Source organism: Staurois parvus, unplaced genomic scaffold (genome assembly GCF_062004578.1).
Source record: "Staurois parvus isolate SC_StPar_1 unplaced genomic scaffold, SC_StPar_1.0 ptg000131l, whole genome shotgun sequence".
Classification (NCBI taxonomy): domain Eukaryota; kingdom Metazoa; phylum Chordata; class Amphibia; order Anura; family Ranidae; genus Staurois; species Staurois parvus.
In genome coordinates this window covers 8,788,627-8,815,407 of record NW_028317927.1, presented here as the reverse complement: position 1 = coordinate 8,815,407, position 26,781 = coordinate 8,788,627, and the positions used below count along the sequence as shown (strand labels likewise).

At 42.9% G+C, this 26,781-nt stretch overlaps 1 protein-coding gene across 1 annotated transcript in view; it reads left to right on the top strand.

Annotated features, from left to right (window-relative positions):
- Window positions 1-26,781, top strand: part of MINDY4B (MINDY family member 4B) — an 85,364-nt gene that overhangs the window by 8,736 nt on the left and 49,847 nt on the right. The window contains exons 2-5 of the mRNA XM_089672605.1: window positions 5,181-5,308; window positions 5,422-5,449; window positions 18,364-18,531; window positions 19,975-20,094. Of these exons, the coding sequence (XP_089528731.1) occupies window positions 5,187-5,308; window positions 5,422-5,449; window positions 18,364-18,531; window positions 19,975-20,094 (438 nt within the window). The 5' untranslated portion in view covers window positions 5,181-5,186. The remainder of the gene's footprint in view (window positions 1-5,180; window positions 5,309-5,421; window positions 5,450-18,363; window positions 18,532-19,974; window positions 20,095-26,781) is intronic.

Sequence of the window (26,781 nt, the reverse complement as noted above, 5' to 3'; positions counted from 1 at the left end):
CATCCCCACCAGGAAACATGGTGGTGGCAGCATCATATTGTAGGGATGCTTTTCTTCAGCAGGGACAGGGAAGCTGGCCAGAGTTTATGGGAAGATGGATGTAGCCAAATACAGGGCAATATTAGAAGAAAACCTGTTAGAGTCTGCAAAAGACTTGAGACTAGGGCGGGGGTTCACCTTCCAGCAGGACAACAACTCTAAACATATAGTCAGAGCTACAATGGAATGGTTTAGATCAAAGCATATTCATGTGTTAGAATGGCCCAGTCAAAGTCCAGACCTAAATCCAGTTGAGAATCTGTGGCAAGACTTGAAAATTGCTGTTAACAGATGCTCTCCATCCAGTCTGACAGAGCTTGAGCTATTTTGCAAAGAAGAATGGGCAAAAATGTCATTTTCTAGATGTGCAAAGCTGGTAGAGACATCCCCAAAAAGACTTGCAGCTGTAATTGCAGTGAAAGGTGGTTCTACAAAGTATTGGCTCAGGGAGGATGAATACAAATGCATGCCACACTTTCCAGATATTTATTTGAAAAAAAATTTTAAAAATTTTGAAAACCATTTATCATTTTCTTCCACCTTGCAATTATGTGTTGGTCTATCACATAAAATCCCAATAAAATTCATTTATGTTTTTGGTTGTAACATGATAAAATGTAGAGAAAGGTATGAATACTTTTTCAAGGCACTGTATATTTTTCTACTGTATATGACACTTTACAGTCCAGGCAAATAAGAAGAGTCATGGTACTGTTGAAATTGTTTGGGTTTCATATTACCACACATTTAGATGATTTCATTACATAGAACTTGCTGAATGATAACAGTGAATAGGAAGTGCAATATGAGAAGTCATTAGTGTGGAGAACATTGTTAATATGTTTTTGTGCTTAGCTGCTATTAGCACAGCTATGACAGATTCGAACAAAAGCTAGGCCATGGGTATTTATTAAAGATTTGGCAGCCAGGAAGCAAAGCTTTTCTGGTAATCTTTGTTACTTACCAAGATGTTTTAATTGAATAGTATTAGATTGAAGGGGAAGGCTTAGAACCTGTCAAGTTTTACTGCCTCCCTGTTATGGAAATTACCTCACACTGGATATTTTGGGGACCACTGTACCTGAGAAAGGACACCCCACAAGGATGCAGACAATAAAACCTAAAAGAGAATCTGCTTGTTCCATGAGTGCACCTGTGCTCAAATTATGGACAGTAAACAACTTACATATCAATCACTAGCCGATTTTCAATGTGATGTTATTCACAAAGGTCACAAAGACGATAACATTGTTTAGTACTAAGTGTACACAATAGAGGGCAAAATTCTGCTCCCATAGAAAGAAGTTTATTGCCTGTGGTGTGAATTTTGGAAATTAATTTCTCCACAATGTCTATAGCTATAAAGATGAATGGTGTTTTGTTTCAAAGTACTTTTATTGTTTGCTAAGAATTTTTCCATGCGATAGTGTGCATACTCTGGGCACAGGTTCACTTTGAAAACAACGCAGGGCTGCACCGATACCGGTATTGGTGCCGACATTAGGCATTTGCATGAATATCGGTACTCATGCAAATGCACCGATACTAAAAACTAATACCTTCAGGCTTGGTTATTTCAACTGTCAGCTGGATTCCCCTCTGACAGCTGAAATGTAAACAAAAAAATGCTGGCAATTATCGGTTGTTAAGGAGCTGGCCACAGCGTCCTTGACATCTGATGACTAAAACCCCCTAACCACTCCCACCTGTTATCCACCGCTGTCAATCCAGCTGGCTTGTCATTCCCTTCTCCTTTGTTGGTCACGGCTGCCCGATGACTTCCCGCATCTGCCTCCCACCTCCTTCCTTCCCACTATTTGGGTAGTCCTGTCCGTCACTCACATTCACACACAGCTGTAGGCCTCACCCTCCCCTGTTCTCCAGCCTGCAGTGAGGCCCCACCTCCAGAACGGCTCTGCTCAGTTGGTGAGGCTCTGGTGTGGACCACGGAATGTCCGATGGGAGGGCACCAAGCAGAAAAAGTACCAGCTGGTGGTGGTGGTAGGAGGCGGGGTCAGGAAGTTCATCCAGGTGAGGCTGACATGGGGTTTTGCTGGAATGTGTGAGGAGGGGACCTGGAGGCCACACAGGGACAGGCTGTATGTGTTACAATATGGTTTAGGGGGGGGCACACCGTTCTGCTCTTCTATATTGTGTAGGGGAGCTACATTCTAATGTCTCCCTCCTTGATAGTATGCTGGGACCCCAGGGACCATACTGTGCTGCACTTATATTCTGTGTTTTGGGACCCTGGGGCCACATTCTGCTGCTTTCCTACACTGTATTCTGGAGCACCCAGGGGACTCATTCTGCTGCTCTACTGCATTGTGTTTTGGGGCCCAACACTGTGTTGCTCTTCTACACATTGTCTGGGGGCCACACTGGCTGCTATCAGTTTATGGGGTGACACTAGGGTTGCCACCTGTCTGGGATTCACCCAGACAGTCCAGGTTTTGAATCACGTGTGCAGGTTTCAGTCCACCTGAAACCCAGACACATTATTCAGACAGGACTGTGGGTGCAGCTTCAGGGGACCCGTGCAGCCTCCCTGACACACCAGAACATGAGGGGCGGCATTTATTAGAACCGTTCGCCTGTATTTTCCTGGGATGGCGGAGATGGGACTGGTCGAGGAGGAGGACATGAGATGGAGGAGATAGGACTGGAGGAGGAGAACATGGGATGGAGAATGAGGAGGACATGGCATGGAGGAAATGGGACTTGAGGAGGAAAACATGGAATGGAGGAGCAGGAGGGCTTAGGCTGGAGGAGATGGGATTGGAAGAGGAGCAGGACATGGGATGTGGGAAATGATACTGGAAGTATAGGACATGTGATGGGGAAGATGGGACTGGAGAAGGGCATGGGATGGAAGAAGACATGGGATGGAGGAGATGGGACTGGAGGAGGAGGAGGACATGGGATGGAGAAGGAGGAGGACATGGTATGATCAAGATGGGATGGAGGAGGAGGACATGGTGGGATGGCCAGTAGGCATATTCTAGGACGGCCAGTGGATGGGACCTAGGGAATGTTGGTGGTCAGGCCTGGGTGGACCCAGGCCTAAAGCTGTGCAAGGGACCCCAAAATTTCTGATGGCTATTTCTGATGGCTGCCCTGCTCTAATCTTAGTGTCACCACTCCTTGCTCATTTAGTTTATTCCCCCTTTCCCCCTTCCCATTTTTCAACCTCCAATCCACAACTGTCAAACATTTCAATGGCCAACTTGTCATTATCCCACTCTCCTATCCGCTCTCATTACTATCTATCTTACTCCTAGTTTATTCACATTCCACCTCCCTTCGCTGTTTGCTACCTCACTGTACAGTATAAGTGTCCTCTTCTGCCACCTAGCAACTTTCCAACCTTCTCAGCTCCCCCCCCTTTTCCACTGCAGTCACATTAGCTTCCAGCACTGTCTACCTATCCCATCCCCCAACCACTCATCCCAGCTATCCCACCCCAATAAATGTCAGCCCTGTGTATTTCGCAACAGCAGCACAATTTGGCTGCCGGTGGTTGCGGTGCGGAAACAGGTGCAATTCCTGCACCCACAACCAGCCCTCAGACTGTGGGCTAGTGTAAACCCAAGGGTAAACCCAAAAACAAAATTTGAAAATATTACAGCTTACGAATCCTTAAAAGTTGTGGCTGCATTACATTTCTTTTTTAGGCATTTTTCCTCTCTTTTTACCTGGTGATCTGGCCAGTAAAACACTTCTGGTCTTAGAGTTTCTCCACTCTATGTAGGAGCAATGGAGCTACCCTAGCATTCTCAATCTATGAAGAGGGTGCAGTTAGAAGGAGGAGCAGTGTTGGCACTCTTGGCTGCTCCTGATTTAGACTACAGACACCTCCCTCTCACCTCATCCCCATTACATGGAGGGGAGTTGTTTTGTAGTTTATAGAATTTAGCTGAGAAAGCTAATATCATTGTTTGAGATTTCAGTTAAATACACATAATGTTAAAAGGACACAAAATTTCTGACAGGATCAATAAATGTATCTTTTAAACTTTCAGAAAATGTACTTAAAGAGAAATTGAATGCAGCCACTACATCTAAGGACTAGTAAGATGTAATATGTTACATTTTGTTGCTGAGTTTAGTTACGCTTTTTATTCCTATCTGTTTTCCCATTGGGGATGTCCTCTTGCTTCTTGTTTGTAAAAAACTACAACTGGAAGGTCCATTTATATTATGGTTTGAAACAGATAACAGAACAAATAAAGGGGGAAATGTAGATTTTGTAAGTAAAGCAATGTGAATACAAAGCCTGTGATAATGTGGAGGAGCAGTCATGATTTGGCCACCTGAACCCATGAGCCCAGGGTGAGATCTTCACAGATTTTTTTCTATTTACTGTAATATCACTATCCTTATTTTTCAGATTTTTTTTTTTCAGATGAGTCATGACAGTTAAGCTGACCATACATGGGTTCATTTTTTTTGTTCAATTTCCCCATCCACACCTTTAATGTGGATGTGGGAATCCTTCCTGCTGTGTCATTGTATTCTGAGAGTGAGGAGACTCCCCGCTGTCAGAATACACAGATCAGCACAGCTGTGTATTGCCTGCAGCACTGATCGAGCAAAAATATACAGACAGGGTCGACTGACTTCTGTTCAACCACAGTGAGAACACATGGATCCAAATTCTGCCAGTCCTTGCTGAACTGACCAAATTTTGATCCATGTATGGCCAGCTTTAGCCTAGGGTAAGAAGGTGAAGGTGTTATCAAAACCCTCAATCTCCGTCCATAACAGGACCTAAAATAAATGGTGACAACGTTTATTCCGTTCAATGAGTATAATTCGCACATCTAAATTATTCAAGCCACAGGGAATTAGATATGTAATACTAGGCCAAATCTCAACCATGATTTTGTGAAAAGGTGAGGTGAACTATATTTATACAGCCAGAATAAAAAGGAAAGAATACAAAAAAAGCACAGAGAAGTTTGTTGAGCTCTGATAAAAGATTAATCATGATGTGTTGGTGTGAGCTTACAGCCCACTCAGACTAGTGACACTTTGTCAGTAAGTTTCAACCTGGGCATTGTTAGGAATGCAATGTCTACCTTGGATGTGGCTTATAAAAAGAAGGAGCCAATTATTATGTGTTTCCATGCCTCCTCCAGCTTCTGATGGAAAAGCAACCTGCAGACAGAACCCAGAAAGCACCCAGCTTCAAAGAAATGGAATTAGAAGATATCACCAGCAAAATTTCTGCACTCGATAAGTGGAGAGCAATATTCGGTTCCCAAGGGTAAGATGCACCAATACATTTTGGAAACCTAAGGCATACGGTAGCAAAATATTGTAGCACTAAAAAATGGGACTCGGTTACAGTTATCTAATATTTTTCTTTATTGCTTGTAGGCTGAAGATCAGCAGACCGGATAGAAAGGTAATTTGCGGAATTTGGCTTCTATACATGATACAGGAGATGTAAAAATAACATTGTAATTGTTACTGAAAATGGATATTAATAAAACGTGACATCTTCAAAGGCTAAAAAAAACAAATTATAAACTAGACGAAGCATACAGTATATCTGGTCTTGGCTTAAGCATAAAACTATCCTCCTATATTTAATATAAGACCACCCTGTGTTTTATGTACAGTCACTTAATATACCTAGCAAAAATCTTACCAGACATAAATAAACTGTGGCAATCACTGTGCATCTAATAGTAGCAATGACAATGGTCAACCTCTGCAACTACTGCATAAACAGTGATGTATTTGAAGGTATAACTTGTTTCTTCGTACAACTTGTTCATTCCTAATGTATCATATTGTTAATACATGCCTACACTCACCAACCATTTTATTAGTTACACCATGCTAGTACCGGGTTGGACCCCCTTTTGCCTTCAGAACTGCCTTCATTCTTTGGGACATAGATTCAACAAGGTGTTGGAAACACTCCTCAGAGATTTTGGTCCATATTGACATGAGTTACTGTTGTCTTTCTATCATCTCAAACCAGTCTGCCCATTCTCTTCTGACCTCTGACATCAACAAGGCATTTTCATCCATACAACTGACACTCACTGGATATTTTCTCTTTTTCAGACCATTCTCTGTAAACCCTAGAGATGGTTTTGCATGAAAATCCCAGTAGATTTGCAGTTTTTGAAATACTCAGACCAGCCTGTCTGGTACCAACAACCATGCCACGTTTAAAGTCACTTAAATCCCCTTTCTTCCCCATTCTGATGCTCGGTTTGAACTTCAGCAAGTTATCTTTACCACGTCAAGATGCCTAAATACATTGAGTTGCTGCCATGTGATTGGCTGATTAGCAATTTGTGTTATCAAGCAGTTAAACTGGTGTACCTAATAAAGTGGCTGGGGAGTGTAGTTACCCATGCTACACCAGGCCAGGGGCAGACTGAGCATTTGGAAACTCGGGCACTGCCCGAGGGCCCGGGGTCAGTAAGGGGCCCCATGAGATGCCCCTGGTACTTTTTTCATAGGCTTTTATGAGTTTGGGCAAGGACACAGGGGCCCCATGATCCCCTATTGCCCGGGGGCCCCATGAGTTTTCAGTCCGCCCCTGCACCAGGCATGTTATTAACTTGATATTTATGTGGTAAAAATTATCAACAAAAATTCTGTGTATGTCAAAGAAAAGATTGTGCAGGTTGGAAGTCATGTACAGATGCTCACAGTTTAAATAAACTGTTAAGATATGCACTATACAATGAAAATGTAATCCTAAAGAGACCTCTTGAGGATTGTGTCCTAGTGATAATCATTGAATGTACTGTATATGCTATGCCTTACAAACAAGGATGATTGGCATAATACAAGGGATTGTTGGTTCATGTGCTCCTCAGCATACCATTTTTTCAAAGTCACTATTTGCGTAGGGCTAGACCAACTCACATGCCACTGCTTGAATCTGGTAAAAGGCAGCTCAGTCACCTAGTACTGGATTGTGGAAGGCTGAAGGGGGTGTTCACTAATTGGAAGTTCAGGTTCTTCATTAGAGCTTCGGCAGCAGACCAGTAGGGCGGCAGTTATGTTAATGGAGGAGCAGGTACCTTAGGGTAGCAGTTGTATGGTGCCCCTGTTCTTTTGCTAGTTACTGAGACACTAAATTTTTTTTTCAAAGTTACCAGTGCTTTGACTCTACAAGGCAACACAACAGATTTGCAATAGACCTCCCCAGCAATATATACTTACGTTTCCCTCACTCCCCTGCTGCTTTGTTCAGCACCGGGTGCTGAAAGAAACACATGGTACTTCTTGGTATGGGGAAGCATGCGACTCACTGCATGTGCAGTGCTGGGCGAAGCAGCACTGTCACAAGGGGGTCCACAGCAGCAGGAGGTAAGTACAGGCATATGTGGAGGTCTGCAATACAGTGAACAGTGAACCTGCTGTTTTGCACTAAATGCAGTAGACAAAACACATATTTACTTTAATGGGATCACAGAATAGTTTGGGTAAATGAAAATCAAAGCTAACTTTTTACAGTACCAATCAAATAATTTACATCCAACTAGAGAAAGGTCGGCAGCCAGACATTCGGGGGTTTATTTACTAAACCTGGTTGACTCAGAATCTTGTCCACTTCTGCATAAAAACCAATCAGCTTCCAGGTTTTATTGCTGAAGCTTAACTGAACATGCTGAGGTTAGAAGCTGATTGGCTACCATGCACACGTGCCCAAGATTCTGAGTCAACCAGGTTTAGTAAATAAACCCCTCGGTGTCTGTATTTCATAGGTTGCAGCACCACACTTTTGTATAATGGACACAGTCAAATAATTTACTTCTAATGAAGAGATCCTTATATCTGACTGGCTGGTGATCTTCTAGCACTGTGGGGATGAGAAGCAATGGCTGAGACAGTGAAGAATGCTGTCATTTGCCCTCACTTTCCTCTCCATTCATAAATACCCATGTAGTCTATTCACAGATTGCAAGATGTTCTGTGAATGGAAGAAGGAAGAGCAGGGATAGACGAAAATCAGGATCAACCCTTGTCCATAACAGTATGCATTCTGAAGAATACAAGACTTTAGTGAACTGACAAGGGGAGAAGAAAAGAAGGGAGAATGACAGGATCATTCACTATTGCAGCCACTGCCTCTCATCCCGGAAGATCACCACTGTGTGTAGTATGATGCTTCATTGAAGGGAAGGTTTGTACAGTAAACAGTAACCAGAGAAGCCAAGACATAGGATACTCTTCATAGATATATAGATATATTATTTCACTAGTGCTGTATAGCCAAAACATTTTTTCTGGAGTTCAGCATTAAAATATTTATTGAATGATTACAAACTGATCTATAGAACTCATTTATAAAATGCACTTTCTTGCCATGGCATAGATTGCTTTCTTACTTCCATTAAAGTGATTGCAAAATTTGTTTGTTTTTTTCAAATAACAAACATGTCATACTTACCTGCTCTCTGCGATGGTTTTGCACAAAGCAAACCTTATCCTCCTTTCCTGGGGTCCCCCGCCTGAGCTCTGGGATGCCACCATAGCAAGCTTCCTATGGTGGCACACATATGAGCTCAATCCCGAGCCACGCTCTATGTATCGATTGACACACAGTGCGTGACAGTCCTGCCTCCCACTCCTTCGTCCCTGGATTTGATTGGCAGGAGCCAATGGTAGGGTGAGGAGAGAGTGTCCAATGAGGAGGGAGAGAGAAAGCAGTGCCGTTACGCTCAGGCACATCACTGGATCGAGATTTGGATCAGGTAAGTATTTGGAGGGGCAGGAGGGGTGCTGCAGAGAATGCATTATGGTAAAATAAAACCTTTAGCCTTTACAACCACTTTAATTTGATTATTGCCATACTGGAATAAAAATAAATCATTGTCTTAAATAGCAAATGAGAACAGACTTTCCACTGCTGAACTGCTTCTAACTGGGAATCTGTATAGACCTTGTTCACACTGCAGTATAATGTAGGGAAGTATTGCTTAGCAAAACAAATGTCTGCTTCACACAGAAATTAAAGTTGAAAAGATAAACCAGGGAGTTCAGCCTTATCCAGAAATGTTTGGGAAAGTAATCACAGCAGATACTATGTATTTGTAGCTGGAAGATGTACTGAGATTGTTCCGCTCTAAGTATTCCAAGCTGATGCAAAGATGTTTCAGAATTATGGACAAGACACTAGCAAAACTAAGGTTTACCCATATTAAGGAGTCATAAAAGCTGAGTAAGCAAAACATTTTTATAAAAAGAGTCAAAGAACTCTATTTACAATCTAAAGCTTTTCTAAAGATTAGCATTTCGAGCAAGGGGCTTGTCAGGATGCTATGAGCAGCGTGTACTCTTCTTACATATTCTACTTTTTGTTACTAAAAGTATCTTTGTATGTTTACTATACCGTATTAAGAGGCAAGGTTCTACAGCAAGCAATTCCGTGTGTACATATATTAACATTACTCTAAATAGAACCTATGTCCAGAAGGTATAGCTATATATTCATATATAATATATAATTATTTTAAAAATTATTATATTCTTAGGTAAGCCCATCTGTGACCAGCATTACATGCTAGCTTGCTCATTGTGCTTTGTGCTGCAGTTCCCCGTTCTTTTATGAACTTCAGGAAAACTACTAAATACACAGATGAAATACATATATGGAAGATGTTTTACCTGCTAAAGGATTTATACTGCTGTTCACTCATTCTTGAGATTTATACAGCTCTGTCATACAGCACAGCTGTTTAGAAGGGTGGGAGACTTGGCTTTTTTCTGCTGCAAAGTGAACCTTCACCCTCCTTCACAACTTCCCTCCACTCAACCCCTCCTTCCATGCTCTATAGGTATGTTGACTTTTTTAGTAAAAATGTCCAGCCCTACCTCCCCATTCACGTCATTTGCCTTAAGTGAATGACGTGCACACTGCCCGATGTGCCTTCTGGGATATGCACGTCACATATCCCAGGAGACATAGCCTTCCATAGAGGAAAGGAGGACGGGGCAGGCCTATAGGCCCATCATCGCGAGGCCCGCCCTCTGAACCAAGAAGAGCCTGCGGGCCTCGATGACATCAGAAAGAACATAGTAGCATGGGACAGTGCTGTGGCCGGGCATGAGAGGATCCCGGCAGGACAATGCTGGATCCACAAGATAGATAGGTATCTGAAATCTGAAGATACCATCTTAAAGTGAGCAGGGCTGAAAAAAAAGGGGGGGGGGTTGGATGCAGATCCACTTCAAGTAACCAACAGGTGGTTGTAAAGGCTCTAGGTGTTTTACCTTCATAAATTGAATGCATTAAAAAAAACCTTCTGTGTGCAGTGCCCCCCCAATACTTACCTGAGCCCCATCTCGATCCAGCAATGTGCACGAGCAATGGCTTTCTGGGGACTCTTCCTCCTCCTTTTCTAAGACAGCAGCAGGAGCTCATGCTACTGTCAATCACAACCAATGAGGAGAGAGTGGGGGCCAAGCCAAGCTCCATTTGTGGCTGGACACACAGGGCTGCGAGGGAGGGGCCAGGAGCCCCGACAGGGGACTCAAGTATGCTCTCACAAAGGGCCTGCTCTGTGCCAAATCACTGCACAGAGCAGGTAAGTATGACATGTTTGTTATTGTATTTTATTTTTTTAATCTGCCTTTATTATCACTTTGATTCTGAAGTTGTTATGAAGCTTACTATTATCACATAATTTTACAATAGCTAAGATGAAAAATATAATATATTTTGCAGTTAAATATTCATATATATATATATATATATATATTTACATGCATGTTTGTTATATAAATAATATGAATACTGTCAAACTGCTAATTTGTTGTGTAACATGTATAAAATCCTGTACCATGTTATTGTTGCCTATGTCAGTAAAGAGGTATATGAACAGTTTATTAGTATTATATGACATCTTAGATTGTAAGCTCCAAGGAGCAGGGCCCTCCTAACCCTCTTGTATTAAACAGTATTGTTGCTGTATTGTCTCCCTTTATATTGTAAAGTGCTGAGCAAACTGTTGGCGCTATATAAATCCTGTATAATAATAATAATATGGCATTAACATCCGCCTTTGGCTGAATACAGGTCACAGGACTGCACAACAAAGTGCACTCCTGTGACCCACAAGAGAAGTAGGGCCAAAAGAGTTTTGGACCTGCTTCTCCTTTAGGCACTGTTCACAATTGTGGGTAGAATTGCTGCTATTCTGCCTGCAATCCCAAATCGTGTGGCAAACGCAGTACATTGAGCTGCGTGTATTTGGGTGCAATTATCCTTCCCAAATGTGATATGACTCTGCTGAGATTTTTGCATGGCAAACCGCACTGCTGTCACCGCAGACATGGCTTCCATCTTCACCCGGTCTTGCATTGGGGTTCGCAGGCTCCATGATGATGCCACGTCACGGCTGTAGCAGGGAGCTTGGAAGGTATGGCACAAGTATGCCGTTACTTCAGGGGGCATTCACCAGCTGAATTCCATGTGAATATCTCCTAAATAGTGCAAGTTTAGAAGCTATTCACTGTACCTACAGGTAAGCCTTATTACCTGTAGGTACAAGTTTTAAAAAAAGGACTTTACTACCACTTTAATAGGAAAAGGGTTCATACACACTAGTGTTACCCTTTCCCAGGAAGCTCTTGCCAACATAAATATTTTAAATAATTAAAGAATAACATTGGCTGTATTTTCTGTATTTTGTCCATTGCTTTTCAAATACAAGGTCTGTGTTCAAATGCACTGCTGTGAAACCTTATTAAACCACAATTTCCCATATACTCCATTAGTATGGGTTCACATGGCTGCAGTAACAGTAAAATGTGTACATTTCATGGTGGTGTGCTGCAGTGCCACTCATGCTTAATGGCACCCCATCTTGCCAACCGACATGCATTGCAGCACGCCAGAATACTCATTCACAGCTGAACGTTTTGTCACTCAAACATCCAAAATACTCAACATCCACAATCACATGGATTTCAGTTGTGTCTGTCCACACCCGAGCTTAGTGTCACTTGAAGCTTGAAGGTTGTAGATCAAAAAAGTACCTGAAGTACATCTTTTGAACTACAAGCTATGAGCTCCAACAGACTTCAATAGCAAAATATGCAAGAAAAGTGCATGTTTTTTCCCTGAGTAACTAGCTTTCCACTGGTCAAAATACTTTTATAAAATGTTTAAGCAAAACACCGCAAAAATGCACAAAAGTGCCTGAAAGGCCTCATGCTCACATGCGTTTTGAAAACTCTCCTAAAAGCTTTTCTTCCTGGAAGCTGCATTTTTTCAGAAAGAAATGCCTGATGTTTATAAATGTGTCTAGCGCTTTTACAAGCATTTAGATGTGTTCATTTTATTGGCCAGAATAATAATTTATTCTGCTGTTGAAATTAATTAGCGCTCAAGCGCTACACGCACCTAGCCAGGGGCGGACTGACCATTTGGAAACTCTGGCACTGCCTAAGGGCCTGGGGTCAGTAGGGAGCCCCATGAGATGCCCCTGGTACCTTTTTCATAGGCTTTTTTGAGTTTGGGCAAGGACACAGGGGCCCCATGATCCCCTATTGCCCGGGGGCCCCATGAGTTGTCAGCTCAGCTCAAGTGTTATTGCAGTCCAACAAACTACGAAAATAAGTGAATGCACCTTTTTTGGTACATTAAGCAGCCCATTAACACAAGGCATGTTCATGTATGCCATAATGCATGCCAAGCAAAGCTTTAGCGGTTTGGCTATATTCTATGTTCTGGAAAATGTATGTTCACGAATGTATGCACTTAAAATATCCATCCGGCAATGGTAAAAGCATTTTGTTATCTGGTTACTGAGAGGAGGGAGAGGCGGTATCTTGGCAGACTCTAGTAGAGAGGCTGCACCTTCCTTATCACTCATCACAAGTGCCTTCATCTGTGTCATCTTCTGTTACATTGTTACTATGAATATTTGCCCAAACGCACTTCTGAATGGAGACACCTCAAAGCTCAGCTACATTGGGTTACTCCAAGAAGATATCAGGAAGAAATCAATAGTAAGTGGCACCCAGTTTTCTGTGTTGTGCTCTGATCCAAGGGTTTCAAACTCAGCTATAGGAGCCTTCTAATGCTTATCAGTCAGGAGAAGGTGAGTGTCAATGCCATATAATACACAGACTGTTCATGTACACCTATACTAACATAGGTAACAATAATAATCTACTGATGATACACACTGGATTTTATACATGTTACACAACAAATTAGCACTTTGATAGCATTCAGATTAATTTATATAACAAATGTGTATATACATATATATATGCAAAATATATATCAATATTGATCCTAGCTATTGTAAAACCATATGATAATGCTAGTCATCACAGCAACTTCTAAACAAATCTAATTATGCAATAAGTATATCATAAAAAATACAACAAACAAAACATGTGGCTTGGGTTCTGGAAAATATAAGTGTAATACTATTAAAGCTGTGTATAAAATAATAGTAACTCATTTAGGAGCCCACACACTTTCTTAATTCTATGCTTTAGCTGGTAAGGTTAATTGGTGCCTTTTATGAGCTCTAGAATATTATACCCACTGTCAAAATACAACGACACAGCGGGGAGGTTTTCCCCATCCACTGTAAGATTTTTAACCCCTTCATGACCAGGGAATTTTTTGCTGTTCAGTGTGCTGCTTTAAGTGGTAATTTCACAGTCATGCAACACTGTACCCAAATTAAATTTATATAATTTTTTAACACAAATAGAGCTTTCTTTTTATATTATATAAATGAAAGACAGAAAATGCAATTCAGTTATGTGCTGCTTATGCAGAAGACTGAATCTACTGTATTCTGTAAGAATGTAGAGGTCAGTTGGAGTAACCACTGAGTGTAGCAGGGGACCCAAGAGATCAGAAATGTTCTTTTCTGATTCCAGTGATCAGTGGTGTGCACAGCTGTAGAGGTGAGTATTTATTATATTCTTTGCACAGACATCTATTGTTCGGTCTATGTTTCAGTTTTTGGGAGAGTTGATTTAAAGTGGTTGTGAAGGCTGAAGGTTTTTTTACCTTCATGCGTTCTATGTGTGTGCTGTTCCCCCCCCCCCACAGCCCCCCCAATACTCACCTGAATCCCCTCTCGATCCAGCAATATGATCGAGAGCCTTTGCTGTCCCGGGTCTTCCTCATTGGTTGAGACAGCAGCGGTAACCATTGGCTTCCACTGTTGTCAATCACAGCCAGTGAGCCTATGAGGAGAGAGTGAGGGTGGGGTCGAGCCACCTTTGTGTCTTATGAACGCATAGAGCGGGGCTTTGGAGTGAAAACGCACCAGTGCCTCCATAGCATGTGATTTGCTATTGGGGGGCACTCAGCAAGGGGGAGGAGCCAAAAGCGGCAGCTAGGGACCTGAGAAGAAGAGGATTGGGGCTGCTCTGTGTAAAACCATTACACAGAGCAGGTAAGTAGAACATGTTATTTTTTTTTTGTAAGCTGAACCTTTAATATCACTTTAAATGTGCACAAAGAGCTGAATGACTCAGAGGAGGCACACTTATTTCTTCTGCTTTTATTTGTCTGTAGGGGTAGTCAATGAGTGCAAAGCTATTGTTGGCTTTCCTTGTTAAATCAGTAGTAAAGAGTGTAAAAAAAATTTTTAAAAATCCCTCAAGTCAATGACACTGCATACTAGCACGCTATGAAAAACTTACCTTAAAACAAAGCACTCCAACAGTGTGCTGTCACCGCTAATAGGGCTTCCATCTTCACCCAGTCTTCTGGGTTCGAAGGCTCCGGCCATTTGAGTGCTGGATCACATATATGCGGATTGGATGCAGTTTGAACCGCATCCAGTCTGCATGACATGTGCACTGGCAGTGTGGATTAAAAAAGAGTCATGTCTGATTTCTGAGCAGTGCAGTCAGGTTCAGGTGCGGATTACAGGCTATTGACTATAGGAACCTTTTCTGAACCGTATATGAGATCTAATCCTATCCTGAACCTGATGCAAACCTGACATGAACTGGTGAACAACTACTGTATCAATTAGCTGTGAAACCTGAGCTTCAATCCGCACCACACATGTGTGACTCAGCTCTGAATGGCCAAGCCGCAATTACATAATTCCTGTGCATGCACAAAGAAGCCACGAGGAAGTCACGTGAGTGGTGACGCAACGCGTAGGTGACGTAATTTCCGGCGTGGACGCCATATTTGGACTCCCTAAAGAACCCAGCAAGTACACCCATACATGAGGTTCTATATGCTTTGTACAAGAAGAGGAAAAATGTGAGTGTCCTGAGTATGAGATTTTATTACTGTATTAATGAATGATAATGCACTATGGAGGCTTTTTTCTTTGTGGACCATGTGGGAGCTGATATGTTTGGATAAGAGCCAGTTAGGATATTTCTTGAGGATAGGCTTTAACCCAGGAGGATCCAGGAGTGATCCATAAGGCATTTAGGCCCTTTTAGGGTCACAGCAAGGAGGTGAGGGGCCAATCTAGCTGTGTGTGGAGTCATCACCAGAGCCTACAAACACGCAAGATTCACCTGCATGTTTTCATTTGATGCTGTGGACACCGGTGGCACGTTTTGTTTATCTAGATATGGTTTTGAGTGATGTGTTCACTTATTGTATATATATGATTTCAGTAGTTATTTATAGTAATGAATAGAGTGTGTTGACACTGAGCACTTGTGTTATAAGGTATATCCCCTGCAGTAGGGGGCTTATTATCAGTCATTTTCACTTCAAGCACTATATTGTGATGTTGCACCGTTTTAATATTTATTTTCATTAGTATTCACAGTTTGTTCACCATTATGTCATATTTTGTGTATGTAGAGATATAGCTTGTATTCATAGAGTGCTGCACTTATTGATTGTATATACTGAATGGATGGTATAATCAGATTTTCTACAGATAATATATTACAATTCTGCAGGGCTATCTGTACACATCCACCAACAGCTCCATCCACAAATGCAATTAATGATTAATTTACTTTCTCCATATCTTTGTCTAAACCCAAGGCTCTCATTTCCGTAAGACCTTTTTGGTGAAAATCTATCATTTCACCAATATGTTATTATATATATGTAAAATACGGTATTTATATACTGTACGAAAATGTCATTAGACATGTTTAGGACTGAAAAATAAATTTTTATTTTTTTATGTGCTACAAAAAAATAAATTTCATTTTTGCATGACTACACATTTAATACTCTGGCACTGGTCATATGGTATGCTGACTAATTCCTTTCACAAATCTTGTGTTTCTGCAGCTTTTCTGTTGTGATCTTCTGATGACCAAAGGCTTAATCTGGCCATACACTATATAATCTGATTTTAAAATCTCTGAACAATCTTCTTCAGAATTAACAACACTATGTATTATAAGCACAGACTTAAACAACCAATTAGTTCAAATCAAGCAGCCCCTTGAACTAAATAGTTAAATGTAAATCTAAAGGCTCCTTTGCACAGCCGGTTACACGTAGCCGGCAGATTCCCGCTGCAAGAATCTGCAGGATCATTTATCTACAATAATACATATGGTATACTCGGGGCTGGTGCTACACTATTTTGTGCCCTAGGCAAGACCAGCTACTTGCACCAGGGATGTATCTATGGGGATGCTGGGGGCTTCCTCCCCCCAGATTTCAGTGCCCCCCCCCCCCCCCAGGACCAGTGACACATCATCATGTGTGCTAGCCACACTATGCCCTATCATACAGTGCACACAGAGTAATCCATAGTTTGTAAGCAGTACAGCAGCATCTCCCTGTCACTGCCGGAGTTTCAGGCTGGGAACTGGGGGAAGGTGCACTGTGCTGTGCTGATACTATTACTCAATGTCTCACTAACACCAATCCTGTCAATGAGACACATGATCAGCAGTGCACAGCCAATGGCTGTATCTCTGTCTGTGCCTCAGAAAACAGAAATTGTGAGCTTGCCTGTGCACTGGGTTTCCTGTGCCCTTGAACACCTCTCTGCCGCTGGGCTACAGCCTTGCCTTCCGCCCTCCTCAGCAGAGGAAGGGATAATCACTGCGCCAGCAAAAGGCTGTGAGTAGTTGCCCCTGGCCGGCACTGATCAGCATTGCAAAATGCAGTGTGGCTTTAGCCACCTGCACCCAAAATTGAAAAAAAGAGTCCCTCTCTGCTCCTCGCCTCCTGAGCCCTTCTAGTGAACTGATAGGGGCCCAGGGAAAATGTAACTAACGTAAGTACTGCCCTATCGGTGGCCCTGGCCATAGCTGCACCCTAGGTGGCAGTGCGCCCTAGACAGCTGCCTAATTTGTCTAGTATTAGTGCCGGCCCTAGGTATACTTACCTGCTCTGTGCAATGCTATTGCTCCCAAGCAAGTGAGTATGTATGTTTGTTATTTTGCTATCTCACACTTCCCCTTTACGTAATAGTACACTAAAGTCATCATTAGTGCACTCAAACACAACATAACTTAAACAATACTTACTAAAATTAAATCTAAAAGAAAAAACTGTATAAATATTTGTACATTTTAAATTTTGCCATTTTGCAGAACAGTGAAAATTTAAGGTATGCAAAATAGTAAATAAGCAACTTACGCCAAAAATCTAGAGGTTGGCTTCACACCTATGGGGTTGGTTTATTAAAACTGGAGAGTGCTAAATCTAGTATAGCTCTGCATGGAAACCAATCAGCTCCCAGGTTTTACTGTGAAAGCCTAATTAAACAAGCTGAACTTCGAAGCTGATTGGCTACCATGAACATTTGCACCAAAGTTTGCACTCTCCAGTTTTAGTAAATCAACCCCCACGTGTTGTGGTACTCTTACTGTGTGCCCCTGTCTGTCAGTGATCCTCTGGCAGTGTAGCCACAACCTGCCTTGTCCCCTCTAAAACCCATTGTCTCTGTGGACACAGGAGTAGGGAGAGCATCAGCAATCATTGGGGACCAGAGAGGACATGGAGGAGAGCAGAATGTAGCCACGCAGCAGGGAGAATTGCTGACAGGGAGGGCACAGAGCAAGTCAGCAGAGCCATAATGTTGTGTGTTGGCGGTAAAGGCGAGGGGGGGGTTATATTTTGAATAGAGGGGGCCATCCATTTAATCTGTGAAGTCGGGGAACTGTTTTATTAAAAGCAACGATGATCTTGTACCAAAAGGGAGAATGCAGGTGCCATAAGAATTACTGACCTGGTCAGCTGGAAGCAGTTCTGTTCCACTTTAATTCTTATGGTGGTATCAGTGATAGGGGTAAGTCGACTTCAGATTACCGGTATGTAGTCCATTCCTATGCATCAAAATCCCTTGCAGTTTTGCTTCTTTGAAATTATAAATATAATTCCGTAACATCTAACCATATGTGATCATTAAGACTATTCAGGATAACTATACAGGAGGTGAAGAAAATGAAGACAGGTCTAAGACCTCAAGAAGCAAGAAGCATGGCACTTCTCCTGGCAGTGTGTTATATTCTATCCCAAGAGAGCTAATAATTTCTTCAGACCTTGGTGGCCGGCCTATCACAATTGAAATGGCAATGGTAAGCAAAGCTTGTCAATAAAACAACACACGAAACCTAATCCATATTCAACAAAAGGCCTAGGGAATCCTATCTTGTGTGATCTAAGGAGCAGAGTGTTATTAAATGCCGGAGTGACGGGAGGATGTTTCATTATGGAAAAAAAAAACATTATTTTCTGATGATATTATATTAGCACACCAATTGTTTTCCAACATAGAAAGTAGTTGTAATTAAGACATGAAAATGTATGATGTGTTATTTAATAGAGTAGCAGAAAGAGCAATGAAGATGTACAAGGTGCAACAGACCACATCAAGCAATCAGTTTGCTGAAATCAGATTACTGGCTGGTTGCTGCAAATGACTTCCCTTTTTCCGTGCTATTTTTGTCCTTTATATATATGTTCTGCCTAGTCACAGTCAACACATTTACAGTATATAAATATATATATATATATATATATATATGTCTGTCTTTGTTGTACTGTGCCATGTATTGTCCCCCCCTATTGTACAGCGCTGAGCAAACCCTTTGGCGCTATATAAACTCGTAGTAATAATAATAATAATAATAATAATATATCCATTACCATTTGCAATCTTTAAAATAACATTCCAAGAAATAGGGGCCTTAGGATACATGAATATATTTTTCCACTTGGTTTACAAGATTCTTGTAAATCAGTTGTAAAATAAGTATACACTGCAAACAACTATAGTAAATAAAATTAAACTATTAGGAAATAAAGTTATAGCAAATAAATTCTGATTCCAGCATTATTCTTTAATCAAGGAATCCCGCTAAGTTGAAAGCCTTCACCCAATTTGTCTATGTTATTTGAAAAGACTGAATGCACGTGTTGGATAAAACGCCCTGTTTAACTTAAAATAAGTTATTAAATAAAAAATACTTGCACAGATCCAATTTAAAGTGACCATAATATAACATTTCTGATATAAGCCAGCCCATTGCCCAACCATGTGCCTGTACAATTCATATCTGTGTGTAACTTAAGCAATGAGTTGTTCACACTTCTCCTATCAGGAGCATACCATATACTACTGAGCGGGAATGCCTAATAGGTAATATCAAATATTTGAACCAGACTGGTTAATAAAGGTACAAATTTAGGCCCATTGTATGCCTAATAGGTAAAGCTAATTGATCACTGGTTTTCTTGGAGGGCAACAAAAGAATGTGTGAATGTTAAATGTACGATCTGGAGATTGTGTGAGACGGTAATGATTTATAGCACATTTGTCATATTTCTTTTGACAACCTGTCCTGATTAAATGCCCTAACACATTTTGGACTTCATAGGACTCTTTTGATCCATAAGGCATGTCTTTCTAAAGAACTTTATGGAATATGATTTTATTTTAATCATTACATCAGTTGTATATTAGGTATAGTTAGCACAACTATGTATTATAGTACCTTTGCAATCATTTTTCTTTTCAGGAGCTGAGAAAGATTCTGTTTGGAAACACATTTCAAACATTTAACTATGAATGGAAAAAATCATTTTTCAAATTCAGAGAAGCATTTTCAAACCTGGCATATGCACTGGAAGCAGAAAAGGTAACAATTAGGACAAAATATACAGGTTACATTGTATTTATACATTACATTACTTGTAGAAAATAAATATTTTGCTATAGCACAGTGGTTCTCAACCTTTCTAGCGCCGCGACCTCTTAATACAGTTCCTCATGTTGTGGTGACCCCCAACCATAAAATTATTTTCGTTGCTACTTCATAACTGTAATTTTGCAGTAGGAGGAATAGTGCCACGTCATTGGTGTCATTGGGAGGAATAGTGCCCCATCATTGGTATCAGTGGGAGGAATAGTGCCCCGTCATTGGTGTCAGTGGGAGGAATAGTGCCCCCTTCATTGGTGTCAGTGGGAGGAATCGTGCCCCGTCATTGGTGTCAGTGGGAGGAATAGTGCCCCGTCATTGGTGTCAGTGGGAGGAATAGTGCTCCATCATCGGTGTCAGTGGGAGGAATAGTGCCCCATCATCGGTGTCAGTGGGAGGAATAGTGCCCCATCATCAGTGTCAGTGGGAGGAATAGTGCCTCATCATCGGTATCAGTGGGAGGAATAGTGTCCCATCATCGGTATCAGTGGGAGGAATAGTGCCCCATCATAGGTGTCAGTGGGAGGAGGAATAGTGCCCCATCATAGGTGTCAGTGGGAGGAGGAATAGTGCCCCATCATTGGTGTCAGTGGGGGGAGGAATAGTGCCCCATCATTGGTGTCAGTGGGGGGAATAGTGCCCCATCATAGGTGTCAGTGGGAGGAATAGTGCCTCATCATTGGTATCAGTGGGAGGAATAGTGCCCCATCATTGGTATCAGTGGGAGGAATAGTGCCCCATCATTGGTGTCAGTGGGAGGAATAGTGCCCCATCATTGGTGTCAGTGGGAGGAATAGTGCCCCGTCATTGGTATCAGTGGGAGGAGGAATAGTGCCCCGTCATTGGTATCAGTGGGAGGAATAGTGCCCCGTCATTGGTATCAGTGGGAGGAATAGTGTCCCGTCATTGGTGTCAGTGGAAGGAATAGTGCCTCGTCATCGGTGTCAGTGGGAGGAATAGTGCCTCGTCATCGGTATCAGTGGGAGGAATAGTGCCCCATCATTGGTGTCAGTGGGAGGAATAGTGCCCCGTCATCGGTATCAGTGGGAGGAATAGTGCCCCATCATCGGTGTCAGTGGGAGGAATAGTGCCCCATCATCGGTATCAGTGGGAGGAATAGTGCCCCTTCATCGGTATCAGTGGGAGGAATAGTGCCCCATCATCGGTGTCAGTGAGAGGAATAGTGTCCCATCATCGGTGTCAGTGGGAGGAATAGTGCCTCATCATTGGTATCAGTGGGAGGAATAGTGCCCCATCATTGGTATCAGTGGGAGGAATAGTGCCCCATCATTGCTGTCAGTGGGAGGAATAGTGCCCCATCATTGGTGTCAGTGGGAGGAGGAATAGTGCCCCATCATTGGTGTCAGTGGGGGGAGGAATAGTGCCCCATCATAGGTGTCAGTGGGGGGAATAGTGCCCCATCATTGGTGTCAGTGGAGGGAATAGTGCCCCATCATAGGTGTCAGTGGGGGGAATAGTGCCCCATCATAGGTGTTAGTGGGGGGAGGAATAGTGCCCCTTCATCGGTATCAGTGGGAGGAATAGTGCCCCATCATCGGTGTCAGTGGGAGGAATAGTGCCCCATCATCGGTGTCAGTGGGAGGAATAGTGCCTCATCATTGGTATCAGTGGGAGGAATAGTGCCCCATCATTGGTATCAGTGGGAGGAATAGTGCCCCATCATTGCTGTCAGTGGGAGGAATAGTGCCCCATCATTGGTGTCAGTGGGAGGAGGAATAGTGCCCCATCATTGGTGTCAGTGGGGGGAGGAATAGTGCCCCATCATAGGTGTCAGTGGGGGGAATAGTGCCCCATCATTGGTGTCAGTGGGGGGAAGAGTGCCCCATCATAGGTGTCAGTGGGGGGAATAGTGCCCCATCATAGGTGTTAGTGGGGGGAGGAATAGTGCCCCATCCTTGGTGTCAGTGGGGGGAGGAATAGTGCCCCATCCTTGGTGTCAGTGGGGGGAGGAATAGTGCCCCATCCTTGGTGTCAGTGGGGGGAGGAATAGTGCCCCATCCTTGGTGTCAGTGGGGGGAGGAATAGTGCCCCATCCTTGGTGTCAGTGGGGGGAGGAATTGTGCCCCATCGTTGGTGTCAGTGGGGGGAGGAATCGTGCCCCATCCTTGGTGTCAGTGGGGGAGGAATAGTGCCCCATCGTTGGTGTTATTTGGGGGAGGAATAGTGCCCCATCGTTGGTGTCAGTGGGAGGAATAGTTCCCCATCATTGGTGTCAGTGGGAGGAATAGTGTCCCATCGTTGGTGTCAGTGGGAGGAATAGTGCCCCATCATTGGTATTAGTGACACCAATGATGGGGCACTATTCCCACTGACACCAATGATACTTACCTTGCAGACCCCTGCTCCAGCCTGGGCTCGCTCGCTCCCTCCCTCTCCCATGGTACCGACACTTACCTGTCAGATGTCTTCCTTCTCCGGCCACTCTCCTCCTCTTCACTCGCTCGATCTTCGCGGTGCCGCTCGGCTCCTCCTCTCCAAGCTCCACCTCCTTGCCGGTGATTGGCCGCCTGTGTGCCTCTCCTGAGCTACAGTGCCGGCGGCCAATCACAGGCGAGGATTGATCTCGAGGTGTGTCCAGATGACAGGGGCGGCATGTCATCCCGCCCACACCTGGAGACGGCGGTGGCGGCGGCGGCGGCGAGGAGCGGTGTCTCGGTTCCTAAGACCATCGGAAATATGTGTTTTCCGATGGTCTTAGGCGACCCCTGTGGAAGCGTCGTTCGACCCCCAAAGGGGTCGCGACCCCCAGGTTGAGAACCGCTGCTATAGCAGGATATTTTCCAAGTGCAGCATTGTTTGATGAACAGATTGTTACAACTGATTTTTAAGAGGTCTAATGTATTTTACTCCAACCAACACTTATTTGTAGAGCACTCAATATATAAGCTCTGGATGTAGTGAAATGATCAGCAGTGTGTAATGCACAGAGTGGAGGGGTCAGGAGAGCATAATTCACAGAAAATGACCTCTTTTTTCAAGCCAAAACCACACCACCCACCCACCCATCCAGTGTCGATCTTCCACTGGTGCAGATTCCCTCATCAGTACAACTTTCCCCTCAATACAGCTCTCCTCTCTCCATCAACAATAAGGCCAATACCTGCCCTTTCAGGGTGCTTTGTAGAAAGGCTATAATGTGAGGCACAGAATAATCTCTGGCACTGAATTGACTACATTCTCATCACACAAAACAGAATTTCTAGGTCTGAATCTTCCTAGAATTTGATTAAATTAGCTTTTCTTGCTTTGAGCAAGGTATGAATCACTGTGCCCCCCTGATGATTAATATATGCTACTGCGGTGGAATTGTCTGACTGCACCCAAATTGGGTATCCCTTTAGAAGGGAGGTCCAATGCTGGAGGAACAACCTGACAGATTTTCCCACTGTAAAAGTTGGAGTGGTGATCCACCAGTACAAGGACTCACCTGCTTGGACTATTAGGAGCATGGGTAGAGCCAAGGAAAAGTCTGCTTTTTCCAAGCTGAGAGAATTTTTAGCTGGAGAGTTCTTGAATAGAATTCGGTGAAAGGTACTACCTCGAATGAGGCCACCAGCAGGCCCAGAATGCTCATGGCAAATCTCACTGTAGGATTTCTTTTGGATCTCAATTGTTGAACATGAGCTCTGAGAGACAGCTTTAATTTCTGGATGAAGAACCTATGCCTGGGATGTATCCAGGACCATATCCATGTATTTTAGATGCAGGAAGGGCTAGGGAACAGATTTGGTGAAACTGATCACCCAGTCAATGGTGTGAAGCAGCTGAATTGTCTTATGGACATTTATTGAGAGCTGTAAGGTTGATGAATCCTTCAGAAGGGTGTCTAGATAACCTGGCACTAAAAACACAACTTTTCCGTGAGCTGAATCCCCCCCCAGAAATAAGAATTATCTACAGCCCTGCTTTACCTAGTTAGGAAAACAGAGTCCTGGGCTTTAAGAGTGAGTTTCAGAAGATTTATAACCAAAGTTAAACCAAAGGTCCCCTAATGGATATCTGTCAGCCCTGCCCTTTTAGTAAGACAGCTTTTATTTGGTGAATTAGGCCCTTTAACACATGTTGATCAAACGTAGAAAAATCTTGCTAGGTAAGCCTGTTTGTGTTTTTCCCAGATGCCAGTGGGTAGACATCACAAAACACAACCATTCTGTTCCATCTCGAGCTGCTATCCAAGTTGTAAGTCAGCTGCTACCAAGCAGCAACATTCCAATGAAACTCTGCTTTGTTAATAAGAAAAAACCTTAGGGAGCAGTAATCAATCTCACGCTGCCTTTCAGAGGAGTTACAAGTTTACAGATAACAATACAAATCATTGATGTGTAACTTTAAATTTTGTTATGGCTCCATATACTTGAAGTGGAGCTTCAGGTTTTTTTTTTAGTTTTCTTCTTTATTTAGTCTTATTTACACTTGAGAAAACTTGGGCAGTGTCTACTCTGGTGCAGAAAACTCAGGGATTTCATAACCCCCCCATTACATATTGTGTTTCCCTTTGCTTTGATGTGCAGCCCCAAGCACACTGATATCTCTCTGGGTTAATAAAGAATTCCTGGTTGATCACCATAGTTCAGTAGCGGATAGCTGATGAGCTGCACACATCTACATTGCCTCACAGCAGTATCATCTGAGTCTGTCATGGCCTATTGCACTGGAAGTAAAATAAAAAGCATGCCTGCAAGACTGTGGCGAATTCAGCATGAAAGCACTAAGAGCTGTAATAACATATGAGATCATTTAGAATATGAATTGTTTCTTACCAAGAAAGAAAATCAGTTCACAAGTAATATTATTATACAGGATTTTTATAGTGCCAACATTTTACAACATAACTATAATTATTAGATCACTGAGTTAATGTTAGAAGTTTAAGTAGTGCTAAAGGCTAAATATTTTTTACCTTAATATATTTGCAGTATTTACATTTACAAAATGCCCATTACCTTCACATCCCCTCTTGTCTACCCAGTACCTTCACATTTCCTCTTGTCTACCCAGTACCTTCACATTTCCTCTTGTCTACCCAGTACCTTCACATCCCCTCTTGTCTACAATCATCTGCTGTTCCAGTCCCTGCCACCAGGTCCTCCACAATCTGCACCATTCCCCTAAACTTTCTTTTGCCAGAGGGAAGGTGAGGGTAGGGGATTGCCGCTGTCGGTTAGAAGCTTGCAGGAGAGAGCAGATGCATGGCTTGCTGAACAATGTGTGTTTCAATAGATGCACAAAGCCCTGGCCAGGAGAGTTCACACTCAGATGTCTCTATTAGAAGTGGCTAGTTAAAAAAAGACATATGTAAACAAGAAGAGGGAGCAGTGGTTCTGGGACCAGGCCAGGAAAGAAATTACAGATTTTCACAGAAGCAGACTACACACAACTTATAAATCTGGACTTCCTTGAATTAAACTTAAAAAATAGAGTTAAGTATCACCCAGGATTTTTTTAAGCTGGAACTTGGTGGAACCCAATTCTGCCACCCCTGGCTCAGGCCCTCTACTCCCTGTTCACAATTATTACCTGTAAACACAGAAATCCAGCTTCTGTGTTTACAGGTGATAGCTTTTCTCCCAGTGGCTCCTACAGATCGGATCACCTGAGCAGATCCCACTGACTGCAGGATAGGAACAAGGGAAATGCACGTGCCAGGGTTGCAGTGCAGTCATGGGCAGGAGGGGATGCATGGTAGGCTGTACCTTCTGTGAGCTCATTTGTTTTCCCTGGTGCCCAGATGAGGATGCCCCCAGTGGATGATCTCCCTGCAAGAGTGAAAGGCGCAGCTAAAGCTGACTGGGTGCTTCAGCTTAATATGGCAACAAAAGTAAAATATGTGGACAATGGTGAAGCTTTTAAGTGGAGTGGGGGAAAGATGAAGGTAGTGGAGGGGAGGCTCTGTGCAGAGGTTAGAGCTGAAGAGAGGTGAAAGTGAGCTGTCAATGGGGGATCAGGAAGGAATTTTTTTTCCCTGCAGGAGCAAATTAGATCATGCTTTGCTGGGGGGGGGTTGCCTTCCTCTGGATCAACTGTGTGTATAGGATTATAATTTTTTTTTTTTTAATGGTTGAACTGGATGGACTTTTGTCTTTTTTTCAGCCAGAATAACTATGTAACTATGGATGCAGAGGTAAGCAGCTGTGGAAGAAGGCTGAACTCTGCACTCTGTATGTAGTGCACCCCTGAACTCTCCATTCTTTACATAGTGTACCCCTGAACTTTACATTCTTTACATAGTGCACCTCTGAACTCTGCACTGGGTGTGTAATGCAACCCTGAACGCTGCATTATTTACCTAGCACACCCCTGAACTCTATGCTTAGCGCACTCCTGAATTCTGCACTCTGGACGTAATGCACTCCTGGTTTATAATGCCCCTTTAAGACCCTCTCACTGTTAGTAATATTGCTGCTTGGTAGGTGTTGGGGGAAGGGGGCTGTTTTGGGGGGACATGATTGAGTTCCTTCACCTATTCTCTGAGAAAAAAAGTCCTGAGTATTACTTGAAATAAGCCTGACATTACCAAAAGAAGTGTGTTACGAGACATTTGTACCCTTGAAGTCTGCACTCTGTGTGTAGCACAACACTGAACTCTGCACTCTGTATGTATCACAC